Source organism: Dinoponera quadriceps, unplaced genomic scaffold (genome assembly GCF_001313825.1).
Source record: "Dinoponera quadriceps isolate SergipeBrazil2010 unplaced genomic scaffold, ASM131382v1 scaffold405, whole genome shotgun sequence".
NCBI lineage: Eukaryota > Metazoa > Arthropoda > Insecta > Hymenoptera > Formicidae > Dinoponera > Dinoponera quadriceps.
This window is the reverse complement of record NW_014554754.1, coordinates 3,784,119-3,799,716: the sequence shown is the minus strand read 5'-3', so window position 1 is coordinate 3,799,716 and position 15,598 is coordinate 3,784,119. Positions and strand designations below refer to the sequence as shown.

Genomic DNA, 15,598 nt, shown 5'->3' with positions numbered 1-15,598 from the left:
GCGTTAAGGGACCAGTCTGACCAACGTTGTGGCAACAGATACTTTTTCAAAATTACCAGTGAAACTGGTTAATTACCACACCACTTGTCTTATCTTTAGGTGAAAACATAGAAAAGGGAACATTTTTTATTTACATTATTTGGAAAGTTACATGGATTAATAATAACGTTTCCGACTGAAGTGACTTTGAATCGATCTAGAGTAGTTATGACGTCATAGGATGTATTCAGTGAACTTTTGGATCTGATTGGTGTATAACTTTAGATCTCTTGATCAAATCAGCAGGTCGATTGTGCATCTCAAAACGAAGTGAGAATTACAAAGGTGAGCAAATTCAATAGGTGTTGACCGATGAAATTATAAATATTCCAGTAAATTCGCTCGCTTTTATAATATTCACTTCGTTCTGAGATACACAACTGAATCACTGATAATCATTAAATTCACTTCGGTCGAAAATGCTGTAAAATCGTGGAGTGCAAGGGAAAATTTCATGATCGTCACCTTAATCTCTAAATAGCAATACGACAGAGATTTAAACAGTTGTTCGCATGTAATTCAATCCAATTCAACCAATCACACACTAGTGTAACATTTCGAGGTGATACACTTTCGAACATATTCCGATCCAATGATCTAACCTCTGTTACGGCCATTTTATTTCGCCCTGCGTGAAGTGTCTTCACAGGAAGTAAGTTGCACGGCCTTTAAATTATTTGTTGCGTTTTGCGCATCTTGACAATTAATCTACGGTCGATACTGTAACGCAATCTCGATTACATAATCCTTTGCTTTGTGTAATGATTTTTTTTTTATCACGTATTCCCCATTTTCGACTCTTAGCTATCAGTTAGGTAACTCGCTAACAGTCGTACGCAGTTTTGGAGCTGGGCACCCTTCGAAGGTTAACGTTTCCTTATGATAATTGTGAGCCTGATTCCGCAACGAATAACTCGGATTCAGTTTTATGTCATGTCACGGTTTCGAGACAAACGCTACCGTAGTTAGATCGGTACTTGCAAAAATTGTGGTGAAATGTAAGAAATGCACATATATCTGTGCCAAATTAAAAAAATGACATAATGTATAACGTTCAATTTCTAAGAATTTGACAGAAGTAATAAAATTATGAGGAATAAATTATTTAATGCTGCCATAGTGTAGGCAATAATATAATTTCTAAATGACAATTTTTATGTATCCTAGGATAGATACATCGTTATATGTATATGCATATATATGTGTGTATATATGTATACTTATTTTTGCAAAGTATCATTTAATGATAAAGAAAGGGACCAAATTTTGTAAGTGAATGTCATTTGATAAAAAATTTTATCTAAATGCAAATTGTACGTTTCAGGAAACAATGACGGGTAGGCTTTTTGCGAATCGGTTTCGACCTGTGATAATCCAAAGTCGTGGATTACTTACAGAAGACAGAATCGGTAACAGGGATATAGTGGGATTTGGCTACAATGGCGAACCCACCTATTTGGACCGATCGGATTTCCCAATGCCTGCGATCCGTTGGCAGGAGAATACTCCTGATGTTATGGTGACAGAATTTACAGTATTCTACTGTAAACAATACATAAATTTACAATTGTCAAATTACTGCTACTTTTGCATACATAGGCCTTGAGGGAAAAGGAGAAGGGAGATTGGAAGAAACTGAGTCTCGAAGAGAAAAAGGCTTTGTACCGTGCTAGTTTCCGTCAGACATTCAGCGAAATGGACGCACCGACAGGAGAATGGAAAGGCATTTTGGGACTAAGTATGCTGATTTTATCTTCCGGAATATGGTTGTACCTGTACTTTAAAGTTTTCGGTACGTTTCCGACCAACAACGCAATATAAACACTAGGCCTTGTACTAATCTGCTCAAATGGATTGTTAATCGTCACATTATCGTTTTTCTTTGCAGCCTATCAAGATTTGCCGAAAACACTCACGGATCCGGAGCGCCGATTGGCACAGTTAGACCGTATGAAGAAACTCGACGTGAATCCGATTGAAGGTCTTTGTGCCCGGAAGTAAAATTAATTATTAGTCTCTACTCCAATAACTAGTAATTGTACAGTAAAACTCTCTAAATACTGCGCTTAAACACTGTATGTTATAACTAGCGTGAGAAAATTTTAATAAATGCCATGGTTACGTGAGAACGCTATTCGGCATTAAAAAATATTGTTCGTTATTAAATGTTAGGATAGAACATATACGATTATTATAGAAACTACATGAGAATTACATTAGAAATGCAAAAATGTAAACTACTGTGTACCATGCTGAATCCGATTAAGAAGAAAAAGGTAAGTAAGATTTATTTAATCTCTGTACATTTTTCACATGATTTGCAAATTAAACGTATATATATAAACTTATAAGTAGATAAATAAATATATATATATATATATATATATATATATATATATATATATATATATATATGCGTATGTATTTATATATATGTATATATATAAGTACAAATCGCTGCCGAAGAGATCGATGATTTTTAGAAGATCAAATTTAATTTAATATCGCATAGCCGCCACTCCCCTGCTATCTCACTTTCCTTTCTCCTCGCGTAAGCTTATGGTTTGAAAAAAAAAAAAGAAAAAAAAAATGGATCATTATTCAAGCGCGACGGCAATATTATTGCAAATCACGATTTCAGTAATGCATATACGCTAATTAAATAATACTTTCACGCAATCTCAGTAATTACGAGACGAGTACGGTTCTATAAACGTAAGACTCGGCATTACTGATCGCGTTACATCGCACATTACATTATTGCTTATTTAAAAATATATTCACACGGATATAAATACGATTATATATCAAAATTTTTGCAAAATACGGGAACTATTGTATTGCTATCGAGAAGTCTCTAAACGGTCTACTTGGCCTTATAAATAATAGCTGTGAGGTAAAGCCGCTTTTTCTTAAAGTATACGAACGACGAGAAATAATTAGGATCAGACATCGGCATCATTCATATTTATTAAACTTTTTTTTTCTTTTTTCCCCTTTTTTTTTACAGAAATTCCAATAAGTCGGAAAATTCGATAAATATGAGTGATTACGAAGTTTCCTTATCAAACTCTCAATGATTACGAAATTCTGATATTTATAAAAAACACGTAATTTGCTGAGGATCACTAAGCGCGATGATAATAATAGTTACATAGTTTTAAAAATGTAGTATGGCTTTTTATAATGCTCTTTTTACAGTGTAACATTTAAATTATATATTTATATATATTTATATATATCTTCTTAAGCAATTGACAATTTAATTATTAAATTCAATCACAGCATACAATATTACATTACGAAAGAGTTTTAAGTTAAACAATACACGGAATACTGGATATAAGAGTGTTACATAATTTAAAATGGCTCAAAAGCTATACTTCCTCAAATCCCGTAGCTAAAGTTTTTTTTTTACAAGGGTAATCTTTGCATCGCACATTAAAAATTGTTGAACACAAAAATGCAGCTGCACCAGAAAAAATTTTAATTTGACATGGTTAAAGAGATTTGTTGCAGTAAAAACGCTTTATTCTCTTCTTTTTTTTTTTTCTCTTTTTCGCTCTCATTAGTTATTGCGTCAACGGAATGTAATTTTCGTAATATTCGACAATGAACTACACCTACCATGATCGACGAAACGTAATATACGGAGCTTTTAAGTAATGTCAAGGCCTTTTCACGTATTGTCATATACATAAGTTTCATCAAATGCAATGTAAGATTCATAAATATCAGATTCCTCTCGTTCTCTCTTTTTTTTTTCCTTTCATATAATATAAACATGTATGTACTTTTTAATTATCTGATATAAAAATAATACATCATTGTTCAGGGAATATCGGATAAGAATTACGAACTAACATTAAGAAATTAACGTTTCTGTACAAAAGAGATAGCTAATTTGCAAGAAAGTTGTTGCTACGAAACAGACTGCCAAGATTCGAAGCGTGTCATCACTCTCTGTCAGTACAATAAGCTAGAGTTTTTAAAAATATTTTTAATCAAAATTTTATTATTTTTTTTTCTTTTTTAATCACCAGCACATAAATCTGTAATTTTATTAGAATCTGAAAAAACATACCAAAATCATCCAACAACGATACTGAGTATACGTTTGATAGAGAAAAAAAAATAATATAGAAAAGGAACAACAGTATTCACTCTTATAGGTATGGCTTTATCCGCGAATTTGTATGATAAAATCACTGTAACAAACACTCTATCTGAGATAATTACAAAATAAAAAAGGATTTAGTAGGTAACTCTTAGACTTACTATTCTATGTTTGATGATGTATGTTACAATATGTACATTATAGGTAAGTCCCAATATCACCGAATTCGCTGTCACATCCCATCGTTATAAGAATATAGTTTCATATAGAAAACTAAGTTTTTGTTGTCACTATCTCAGCGTGTTTCACAGTTTTGTGTGAAGTTCCCGAGAAAAATGTACCGCAACTAATATCGGTGTGTGGTGTGTGTATGTGTACGTTTCTCTGTGTGTGAATTTATGTACGCGCATATGTATAATATGTGTGTATACGTGTATCTTTTTTGCATTATATAAATGTATTACAATACGTTTAATTATGGCTGTGAACACAATTGCTATTCGAAGATGGCAATAAGAATTGTCTGATTTCGTAAATGATAATGTTTAAGAATGTTATTACACTTGGTTTCCGGGTACCGTTTATATTATAGCCTGTGCAATGAAAAGTGAAGTATAAACGGAGATCCTATCTCGATTCGCGATCAAAAGTTCTGTACGTCTTTCTTTGGTATGTAAATTTTCGTACAGAGCAAAATAGAAATCTGGCAAATTGAAAAAAAAAAGAAATATATGTATATATGTATAGAGTTACTATACTTGGGCATTCTTGTCTGCGCAAGAATCGTAACATTTCCGTAAACCATAAGCTCTCTCTCTCTCTCTCTCTCTCTCTCTCTCTCTCTCTCTCTCAGAATCGTGGACATTGTGCCCATGCTGTACATCGAGTTGAAAACAAAAGAAGAAAGAGTCGCGTAGGATAATTCAGTTGTTACGTGACCGACGATAATCGCTGTCTTTCTATCACACAGTTATGATATTGAGCTCGCTACTTAAGTGACGGAAGTAATGTCCAAAATTATCACGCACGTTTCATCACCGTACACAATCCCCGGTTCCACGCAGCATCGTACACTGCTTCTTCCTCTTCACCGTGTTTTGCCTGGAGCTTGGGCTGTGACTAGTATTGTTGTTGTTGTTATTGTTGCTTCCATTACTGTGAAGTGCATGCTTGGTCTTATTTTGGCCGGCTATATTGTTGTTAATGCGATGATGAATACCTTTGAAGCTCTGCTGGTGATTCGCTGCAAGGAGAAACGTCGACGAAATGACAACGTGAAAAATGCGCAATGTGTGGTACATATTATTTCATGCAACAATCATTGGAGAGATCCGTTGAAGCAGATAATACACATGGGAATTATATTAGAATCACTTGACTGTCATACCATAAATGGTCGCTTTGAATGCTTTTTTGCCCGGATAATGGTGAATTTGCTGATTATTATAAAAGAGTCTATCTTTGTTTTTGTCGTTGTCGTTTTTTCCGCCAGTGTTCGGAGAATTGCCACGACTACATTCGGAATCCTTTAGACGAAAAAGAAGTCGTAATTATTAAAAGTGTAAAGTTAAAAGCTTACAGTGTAAGCAACATTATAAAACGAAATGATTGAAAAGATGCAGGTATGACTCGATTCTTTATATTTTTACGTAATATTTGTTTCGTATAGAGCGAGATTTTTACCGTATCACTGGCGGGAGCTGAGAGAGTGGATGCGTCAGAACCAGTTGAGCTTGACAGAGAGTCTCCCTCACTTAAGGGTAGTAGGAATGTTTCTTTGATCCACCTACGGTAATCTATCACTTCGTCGGTCACACGAATTATTCTTCCCAGTATGCTGTATATCAATGAAAGTATCGTTCGTTTCAACCATAGACAATATAAACAAAAGTAACGACATCGAGACAGACGACGTCATAGAGATTCCGTCGGGTCTTACCTTACTTTACTGGCGTCATTGACTAAAATATTTAAAGGACTGACTGCTTGAGAAAGGACGAAATAGGCCCAATCAAATGCATCTTTTACATATAAAGCACCGTAACTACTGCGGCCGATATCGTTGCCAGGTGTGAGCGGATCTTCTATGCACAACAAGGACGGTCGATGACCGTCTATCATGTCTCGCTGTACCTGTTAATCAATTAACGCAAGATCAGTATTCGCGACTATATACAACGTGCTACTGTAAAATATAAAATTGTTGCAAAGACCTCTTCTTTAGATATGTAAGTACCACCGTCCTTTACACGTATGCCAGTCTTAACATAATTGAACTTTCTACCGTATAGCTCTAGAAATTCGATTAGCAGTACTCCTAAGTTGGCGTTCGAACAGTAAGCATTCTGCCTCGGGTGTAGCTAAGGGATAGAAATCGTTTAGTTCGATAAAGATATTTGCCTCGTGTGAGCGTATCGCCTGACAGAGAGGATGCGTCTCTCTCTCTCGTTTCATACGATTACTGTACTCACTTGTAAAAAACTGATGGTCATGAGTATTAAACTGTACGACGATATACCACCGGTAAATACTTCATTAAGATCTCTCTGCAGTAAGAATTGCTTCAACACCATGACTAGTTTCTCGAGTACTGGGTATTGCCTCTTGAAAGAGTTGATTAATTCTGCAGATTTCACGCCGTTGTTCATGTTGAAGCTGATGTCCACTTTAATCTCACTCTCCTTGTCGGTTAGTTTGACGATCGGCACGCTGGCCTTATCCAACACTTTAATGGAGGATGGCTCAGCGATATTTTGATCTAGTAAAGCACGTTCCAAAGTACGTAATGGAAGATTTTTCCACATTCCTATCACTACCAAATCTATGTCACTGTAACGACAGAAAGCTCTCGTGAGGACAGGAAGGTATGCATCTTGCGAACAGCAGCGATTTTCATCGCACGTTGTTCATGTATTATTATTATTATAATCGCTTTAGATTCAAATTCATCACTTGAAATAAATATTTATGTGATATGATATCCGGAAATTTGTCAAGCTATAAGGTACCAATGCCTAGACAGATATCTAATTCTGCACATATTTTTATTGTTTTGATCTTTAAATACGAATACTTCCAACTTTCAACATAAAATATGTTTTTTACGTATATTGAATGTATATAAATACTTTATGTTTAAAGATTAAGTATTCAAAGACCAAAGCAACAAGAATGTCCACAGTTAGGTATGTCCGCATTGATACTTTTACCTTAAATCACGATTGCTTGTTCAATATTATGTATCATGCAATGATCAGAGACAAAATGAGTTATCATTTTTCCCGAATCCATTATGTTAATATGTGCAGTAATGTGTACAATATGTACAATACGTACCTTGTAGGCAAATATAAACCGGTGCGAAAACTGCCAAACACCTCAACTTTAGAGGCTGGCCAGAGATCATAAATTACATGTTCTATTCTTTTTACAACTCGCATTCTCAAAACATGTTCCTCGTGCGACGGACACATGTATGCAAAGAAATCTTCTATCTCTTCATGTAATCTAAACAGAACATACAACTACTCAATGTACAATATTACAAGGAAATAATTTTTTTTTATGTTTCTGAAGCATATTCTGTTTATTTTTTTTTCCAGTTATTTATCTAACACAGCCTTAAGAGTAGCAACATTATAAGACATCATTAAGAATACTTCTTATGTAATAAATGACGTTGAACTACAAAGAACACGTCCTTAGATTCTACGAAAATCTGGGAAACCGTATATTATAGTACTTGGATGATTTAATAAATATTTTTCATGTATGTAAATCAAATACAGACAAAGAATACCAGCAAAACCCACGAGGGACTGATGCACATCTCATATTGATACAAAGGTATGAATGCATCTAACAAATGCAATTATAACAAATATTATCAGAGGTATATGTTATCTTGACATCACAGTATCTTTGTCTTGTCCTTTGATAACTTCGGGTCAAAACGTAGCATACATCTTTAGACACCGTATATTGCCAAATACAACCAACGTGTTTACAATTTTTTCCTCTTTTCACCGGCTTATTGTCGCGACGACGCAAACCTTTTGCAGACTTCGACTTTATTAGTAAACCTACGTAAAGCAACATCTCGCACATTTGACTACTCCGTCGGGCTCCACGACGCTCTCCCGACGTTTAAATCCCAAAAAGCAGCCGGCCGCTTGTACGTATCGTCAAAATGGATTGTTAAACGATCCCCTGCGTGCTCGGCACCTAACCTAACCTATCACACGGCCATATGGGCTGCGATAAGCGTCGATACATCGTGTAGGTTACCACTCACCCGATCACACCCTTGGAGTAATGCTTGTTCGGCACCCGCCAAGGACAGCCGCCGTACTCGCCGACTAGGGCGTCGTAATTGTAATTCATGCCGTAGGTGCTAGCGCGATTGTCGCTTTTCCTGCGCGACGGATTGTAATAGCTGTTGCAGCAAGCGTTGTGTGGCACGCGGTGCTCGCCATTACTGGCGGCGGTGGGGATCGTGCGGCCGTTGCCGCCGTTGCCACCCCCGTTGTTGGCATTGCCGTTGCCGATGCCGCCTATGCCGAAGCCCGCGGCGGACGACGGCGCGCCGCTGGCATTGGTGAGCGTGCCGGTAGCCGTCGAGTTCGTCGTGTCCAGTGCAAGAAAGTCCTGCTGCAGCCGCACGCCCATCGTGTTCGCGGGGTCGTTACGCAGGGTCAGTACGTCAAGGCCCTTCTCGGCCTCCCAGATGTGCAACCACAGGTCCTTGGCGGGGCCGTACTGCTCCGGTTGGTACCAACCGATGGTCGGATCCATTAAATTGCCGCCCGGGACGGGGGATCCGCAGGTCTCCTCCGTGTGCGTCTGCCTGTGTGTGTGTGTGTGTGTGTGATTGTCGCGCGTTCCTCTCGACGCCGTAGGTGCGTACGTCGTTCGTTCGTTCGTTCCGTGCGTACGCGCGAGCGAACGGGCGGGCGGGCGGTCGCACCACACGTCACTTTTCGTCGCGCGCGCCGCTCGTTCACCCGGCGGCTTCTTCTCCTCCTGTCACTCTCGAGTGAGACACCGTCGCGTTTATCGTTCGGTCGGTTGATCGGTCGTAACCTGCGAGACACTAAACTAAACGAGATTCGGCCGAGGAGCACGACGACGATCCGAGCGCGAGCCCGACAGTCGCCGACGATTCCCGATTAAGGCCACGGGGACAATTTTCGCGAGGGAGAAAGAGAGAGAGGGAGATTGATCGCACAGCGCGTCGCGGCGGTCGCGGAACCAGTTCGCGCTCCAGTTCGCGGTACGTGGAAAACCGCCCATCGCCTACCACCCTGCCGCTAGGGTGGTGAGCGATCGATCATCTGGATCTTTTCCCCTGAATGCGTCGATTGGCTTGTTGCTCAAGGGCCGATCGCGCGAGACACGCCGAAGGAACATCCCATTCTATTCGAATTGGGAGATTATTTCGCGAGTTTTCACGCTAGAGGAAAACCGTATGCCGCGATCGAGCCGCTGCATGCGCATGCGCGCGTTTGAGCGAACCGCAGAGACGCGCGAAATCTCCGCAGTTGGCAGCACGTGTCCTCGTGTCGCGCGAATTTTGTAAAATTCGTGACATTCGGTTCGTTACATTCGCGATGTTAGGTTAGATTACGCGTAATGTTGATTACGCGTATGTTATTGATTTGAAATTTGAAGGTTAAACGTCGGTAGGCCCGATGAGGAGGAATATTTTGCGTGTGTCACCGTCGAATGACGTTCCCTGATAATGGCAAAGTTGAATAAATTTTTTCCCAAACTTTTACGCGGGTTCGTGCAATGTGCGTGCGTGACGTACTGCGTGGGCGAATACATCGGGAATATCATTGTGGTGAGTGGTATTAATAACGCGGTGTGGCGTCCTTGCTCTTGAGAGACGTCCCGCGTTGTAAGATCTGACGTTTTGTCCTTTCGGCACCGTTAGACTTTTGGAGTTTCACACACAATGTCAGAGATCTTCTCCAGGAGAAGATCTCTCTTTCTTTCTCTCTCTCTCTCTCTCTCTCTCTCTCTCTCTCTCTCTCTCTCTCTCTCCTGAAAAACTATGGTTTCTTCATACAACAACTTTCTAAAACCATGTGACATAATAGGGAAGTACTTGTACAATATAGGTTACTTTTTTATTTATAAATAAAATTCTACGCTACACATTGTTATGTATGTATACTTTGTACTAGTTGACTTTAAAATATACATTGCTCAAGTTTTCATGCATTACAGTGTGTTGGGTCATCCATGGAACCTACATTATATACTAATGATGTATTGCTCATGGAACAAATATCTGTGAGGTTACAAAGACTTGACAAAGGTGATATTGTCATTTCCAAGTGTCCCTCTAATCCGAAACAATATATATGCAAGCGAATCGTAGGTTTGCCAGGAGATAAAATTAGGAATGGTCTTAGTGTAACAACTGTAAGTTTTCTGTGACTTTGTATTTCTTTGATAAAGAATTATAAGAGTTATATACTTTTACTTGTAATTTATTTCTAGTTTAACATATCATAACATGTAATTAAATAAGAAATTATTCAGTATATTGTATATTAAATAAGCATATTCCTTCAGGTACCTTATGGGCATGTGTGGCTGGAAGGTGATAACCGTAGTAATTCTACGGACTCGCGAATATATGGACCAGTACCTCAGGGATTATTACTTGGACGGGCTTTCTGTAAAATATTGCCATTCAGTGAGATAACTTTGTTCACAACGAAACACGTAACCTAAATTAATCATATATTTGTGATATAGATATCTATTTTTATTAACAAAATATTGTGAAAATATCTAGTAAGCTTTTTAGTTAAATTATAACCTTTGAATTTTGTAATTGAAGTTCCTTGGGTACTGTTATTAAGTTTATACAAATTTACGCTTCCCTCATACCTCCAGGAGAATCTGTCTTATTAATACATACGATTGTGATGATAGTACTTTATATCTTGAAATATGTATCATGTAAAGAATCTTTTTTAGATTATTTGTCGTAAATATTGCAAATTATTAATTTAGGAAGCAACAAATTGCATATGTTATTTTTTATAGTATATTCCGTGTACATATTTTTATTTAAAGTTGTATATAAATATGTAAATCGATCAAATTTGTCTAATTACTGGACTCAAACTTTACAAACAGTTTATGTGTTCTATTGTGATATGACATGTAACATGTGGTGGTAATTAGATCAACAACAAGATTATCATAGTCTGAAATCATGCACATAGAAATACATGATGTGCTAGAACGATAAACCACCTTAAAACAGGTTTTAAATTGTCGCGCGTTAGTAACTGAGTAATTTCAAGGTTGTTCCAAGGTCAATGAGTTTGATAACATAAAATGATATAAACGACACCCGTTCAGTGACAAATTTTTCTCAGCCAATCCTAGTGCGCATGCGTAATACGTCACGAGCTTTGGCAAACTCGTGCTTAAATGCAGTACAGGGCGCTTGTGTGGATCCAAACAAGATTGTTTGAATGCTTATGTTTTCCATATTGATTATTATATTGAAAATCCTGCAAACGCTTTTATCTTGCAGTCGCTAAAATAATAAATGAATTTGTTTTGTTATTTATTCCCCTCTTTCTTACTAGGGCCTTGACGGTATCCAATATTTCTGTGACATACGTACTTCATTAGAGAGTAAGAATTATGTGTACCACGTGGCCTGCTTTCGTTAGTCTTTTTACTTCAAACTTCTTATCAGGTCGTCCATTTGCATCGTGATCAGTATGAGTATAACCTGAGTGTTCTGTGATAGACGTTTCGCTGTTATAACAAGGTATTTTCTTTTTCTTGAATATTTCAATACAAATATCTAAGCATACTGTAAACTTACCAAGATATTGCAATGATTGTTTGCAAATCAAAGATTAAATTATCGTTCAAAACTACACGATCAACATAAAAAAAATACCGGTTATATGCCAGAATGGCATGATTCAATGCGTTATTTGACGAAAACAATCCTAAAATAAAAATTGAGAGTTTATTCTGGACATATCGATGAAAAGGCAATTTCGCTGTTCTTCAAATCGAAGATCGCACTTTGTGAGATTATATCGCAACTTACAAAATAATCACAATTCGGTCGCATGACCTTCCAGAAAGTCAAATAATGTTGACTCGTTGATTAAAAAATCGCATAATCTCTTGAACGGTTGTTGTTTGCGAGACCTTACTACTTTTTACATATGTGTCAGATAATATTTGCATGGAAAATAAAGATTGCTAACAAGAGACATTCGATAATGCATAAATTAAATAAAAATTTGACTTTGCAGAATTATAAAGCAGGCAGATCTAATAACAAAACAATTTTTCGTTGGACTAAAAAATGGTTTATTTTACATATATATATATAATAATTTATTATATGTATAATTGTTTTACACACATGCATATATATATATATATATATATCCAGCCCCTCCATTTCTCGGTCTTGTTTCCTTCTAATGAAACCGTTGAATTTATAATAATCCGTAGTACCGAGTTTGTTAACTTTTAAACGGGTTTGAAAGGCGATCAATTATTAACATCGTTGACAAGTAATCATTGCGCTTTCTTTAATTTTTCCAGAATTTTTTCTAAATATTCTGCAATTTCAATAATTCTGTAATGTTTTCTTTAATTTTTCTGCAATTTCAATAATTCTATAATGTTTTCTTTAATTTTTCCAGAATTTTTTCTAAATATTCTGCAATTTCAATAATTCTGTCATTGTGTTTCTCATTTCTTTTTTGTTGAATTTTTGTTAATTTTGTTTTTTTATTGAATTTTTTAAAAACTTTTTTGTTTCGTGTCTTATCATATCGAAGAAGTGATTGCATCGTGTATTGTTAAATTAATGGCTATTTGTCTGTGTTAATTTAGATGGCTATTCGGTGGGGTATCGCCAGTGCAGGAAAGATTTCACACGATTTTGTTACGGCGATGACTAGTCTGCCGATCGACGAACATATCGTGATTGCTGTTGCAGCGCGAGATTTATCACGCGCGGAAGAATTTGCTCAGGCACACAACATCCTGAAGGCCTACGGTGACTATGAGCAGTTGGCCAAAGATAAAAGCATTGGTATCTGTGATAATCGTATATTCTTCGTTTCGTTTCTTTTTTCAAATCGGATTAACTAGTAACGAGAGCTTATTACTGCGAAAACTTTTAAGTTGATTCTATCATAGAATGAGATTTTGGTATACGATCCAGATAAGGATATTTAAACATCGCATATAAATTGCTACAAAATTATAACAATGATGGGAATAAAAAATATATAAATATCTTTCATATAACTTCTTTTCTCACAAATAATGTTTTTAATGATCGTCTTTAACAATTAAAACGATTCTTGTGTGAGAAAATGTTAAGTATATTTATTTGTATTCTCAGATATTGTATACATCGGCGCGATCCACACTCAGCACTACAACCTGGCGATGATGATGCTGAGTGAGGGTAAACATGTGTTGTGCGAGAAACCAATGACGATGAGTCTGGCGGATACGACGAAATTAATTTCATATGCAAAAAGCAAAAATCTGTTCCTGATGGAAGGAGTGTGGAGCCGTTTTTTCCCTATTTACGATACCTTAAGGAATATTGTCGAGACCAATGAAATCGGCGATATTCATCATGTATTCGCCAACTTCGGTGTCGACCTTCAGGATGTAGATCGTCTAATGTTCGTAACAAGATAGAGTAGTGAAATAAAATCACATATTTGAACAGTGATTAGGATGAATTTTATATATTTCTATTGTCCGATATAGTATTAATCGTTAATAACATGTGAATCACCATCACAATATTAATTAGTGATATTTAGAATAAAATTCTTATAACTATTATATATTAGGCTAATAGAATGTTAATCCTTTGTATCATTAGTAATTAGTACATCGATAACTGAATAAGTATTATTTATAACTCTATGGTCTCGTTCAATCGTATATTATTACTATCATATGTATTTAACGATTCTCTCACGTTTCAGTAAAAAAGAATTGGGCGGCGGCACACTTCTGGATCTCGGAGTTTATTGTCTTCAATTCGCAACTTTGTGTTTCGGCAATGAGATGCCGGAAAGCATAACGGCCTCTGGTTTCTTGAACGAGGAAGGCGTCGATATATGCATGTCGGCCTGTTTGAATTACAAAGGGAATCGCTCCGCCACTATTACGTCAAGTAGCCTGGTCAAGTTGCCAAACAGGGCAATTATGTGTGGTACTAAGAATTTGATAGAAGTGCCGTCCTTTTGGTGCGCAACGACATTGAATGCGGAACATTTCAACACCGTAATGGAACAACTGCCGAAAGTATCACTTAGAGCAAAATTCAATTTTATCAACTCTGCCGGACTTGCTTATGAGATCGCAGAAGCTCGTAATTGTATTCTAAAAGGTAAAGCTATTGGTCAATTGCAATTTTTTTTTCTTAAAATCGATAATTGAATAGGAGATATCTTAACAAACGTAATAATAACGTCTGTGACGTCGTTAGTACGTCTTTAATACGTTATTTGACATTCTTAATGTCATCGTGTTTGCTGTGATGATGTATGAATAAAAAAATTTAATTTTTCAGGTTTGATAGAAAGTCCGAAGATGACACACGAGGATTCTTTAACATTGGCGAAACTGGAGAACGAAATTCTCAAACAATTGGGTGTCCAATATTAAATATTAAAGAACTGTCAGAAAACTGCATGTTATAATCAACGGTATTTTCTGAACGCATGATATTGTTTTTTCCTTAAATTGGTACATAGAATTAAGAAATAAAATCTTTTTTCGTAGTTTGCTTGTATCAATCCTTTTCTGTCGCGATGTTTAATTTAATTTTCAACAGTATTTATGAACGGTATTTATTTTGACGATTCAGGATATTAAGAGTTTTCTCATATCTCATCACTCTTGAAAGGCAAATTATTTTTAAAAGTTCTTTTTTATAAAAATAAAAATTAAGATATAGTTAAAAAACAATATCTCGTTTAAAAGTATATTTAGTGTAAATGAAAAAAAATTATATTTTTATTCCAATTACGTAGTTCAGTATGGCGACGAAATTAGACTTGCATCGCGAGTACAGTCAAACAGTTTTTACTCGTTTTTTCCTCTTATTTCGCTTGGAAAAAATAGGAAAAATCAATGTATTTATTTTAATTCAAGCGATAACGGCATGTTTATTGAGTATAACTGTAAAAGCGAAAGTTAATCGGACAAGTAGCTTTTTTTGGATTCATATCTACTATGTTCGAAAACAATTTCGAGAAAAACGTATTTAAAATTTGATGAAACATTTCTCGTGATATGTCGAAACTTTTGGACTTAACTTTAATCAACTATTCCAGCCATAAAGGAACCTTCATCTTCTTCAAAAATTTCATTCTGTAATGTTCCGTGCTCTCGGGCGGCAAT

The 15,598-nt window shown here is 36.4% G+C and overlaps 4 protein-coding genes across 9 annotated transcripts; 3 read left to right on the top strand and 1 right to left on the bottom strand.

Annotated features, from left to right (window-relative positions):
* Window positions 1-358: 358 nt before the first annotated feature.
* On the top strand, window positions 359-2,173 carry LOC106741421. Of its 3 annotated transcripts, none has more exons than XM_014613434.1 (4): window positions 359-691; window positions 1,364-1,558; window positions 1,639-1,831; window positions 1,928-2,173. In XM_014613434.1, the coding sequence occupies exons 2-4, from the start codon at window positions 1,370-1,372 to the stop codon at window positions 2,038-2,040; spliced, it is 495 nt and encodes a 164-aa protein (XP_014468920.1). In that variant the 5' UTR covers window positions 359-691; window positions 1,364-1,369; the 3' UTR covers window positions 2,041-2,173. The 3 variants fall into 3 exon arrangements, with proteins under 3 accessions (XP_014468920.1, XP_014468919.1, XP_014468921.1); XM_014613433.1 differs by lacking the exon at window positions 359-691 and adding an exon at window positions 737-927; XM_014613435.1 differs by lacking the exon at window positions 359-691 and adding an exon at window positions 739-904.
* A 295-nt stretch (window positions 2,174-2,468) lies between these two features.
* LOC106741518 (non-canonical poly(A) RNA polymerase PAPD5-like) lies at window positions 2,469-9,070 on the bottom strand. The gene is made up of 8 exons (XM_014613636.1): window positions 8,451-9,070; window positions 7,493-7,663; window positions 6,628-6,985; window positions 6,370-6,516; window positions 6,096-6,289; window positions 5,840-5,993; window positions 5,544-5,682; window positions 2,469-5,399 (listed from the first exon to the last, which is right to left on the bottom strand). The coding sequence occupies exons 1-8, from the start codon at window positions 8,948-8,950 to the stop codon at window positions 5,191-5,193; spliced, it is 1,872 nt and encodes a 623-aa protein (XP_014469122.1). The 5' UTR covers window positions 8,951-9,070; the 3' UTR covers window positions 2,469-5,190.
* Window positions 9,071-9,684: 614 nt separating this feature from the next.
* Window positions 9,685-11,879, top strand: LOC106741523 (mitochondrial inner membrane protease subunit 1). Of its 3 annotated transcripts, none has more exons than XM_014613643.1 (4): window positions 9,685-9,998; window positions 10,388-10,585; window positions 10,739-10,891; window positions 11,773-11,879. In XM_014613643.1, the coding sequence occupies exons 1-4, from the start codon at window positions 9,897-9,899 to the stop codon at window positions 11,857-11,859; spliced, it is 540 nt and encodes a 179-aa protein (XP_014469129.1). In that variant the 5' UTR covers window positions 9,685-9,896; the 3' UTR covers window positions 11,860-11,879. The 3 variants fall into 3 exon arrangements, with proteins under 3 accessions (XP_014469129.1, XP_014469130.1, XP_014469131.1); XM_014613644.1 differs by having other exon boundaries at window positions 9,687-9,998; window positions 10,739-10,862; window positions 11,773-11,864; XM_014613645.1 differs by lacking the exon at window positions 9,685-9,998 and adding an exon at window positions 10,005-10,324.
* LOC106741522 (trans-1,2-dihydrobenzene-1,2-diol dehydrogenase-like) lies at window positions 11,880-14,917 on the top strand. 2 transcript variants are annotated; one of them, XM_014613641.1, is made up of 5 exons: window positions 11,880-11,960; window positions 13,055-13,220; window positions 13,572-13,863; window positions 14,176-14,582; window positions 14,766-14,917. In XM_014613641.1, the coding sequence occupies exons 2-5, from the start codon at window positions 13,055-13,057 to the stop codon at window positions 14,858-14,860; spliced, it is 960 nt and encodes a 319-aa protein (XP_014469127.1). In that variant the 5' UTR covers window positions 11,880-11,960; the 3' UTR covers window positions 14,861-14,917. The 2 variants fall into 2 exon arrangements, with proteins under 2 accessions (XP_014469127.1, XP_014469126.1); XM_014613640.1 differs by having other exon boundaries at window positions 13,055-13,256.
* Window positions 14,918-15,598: the final 681 nt, after the last annotated feature.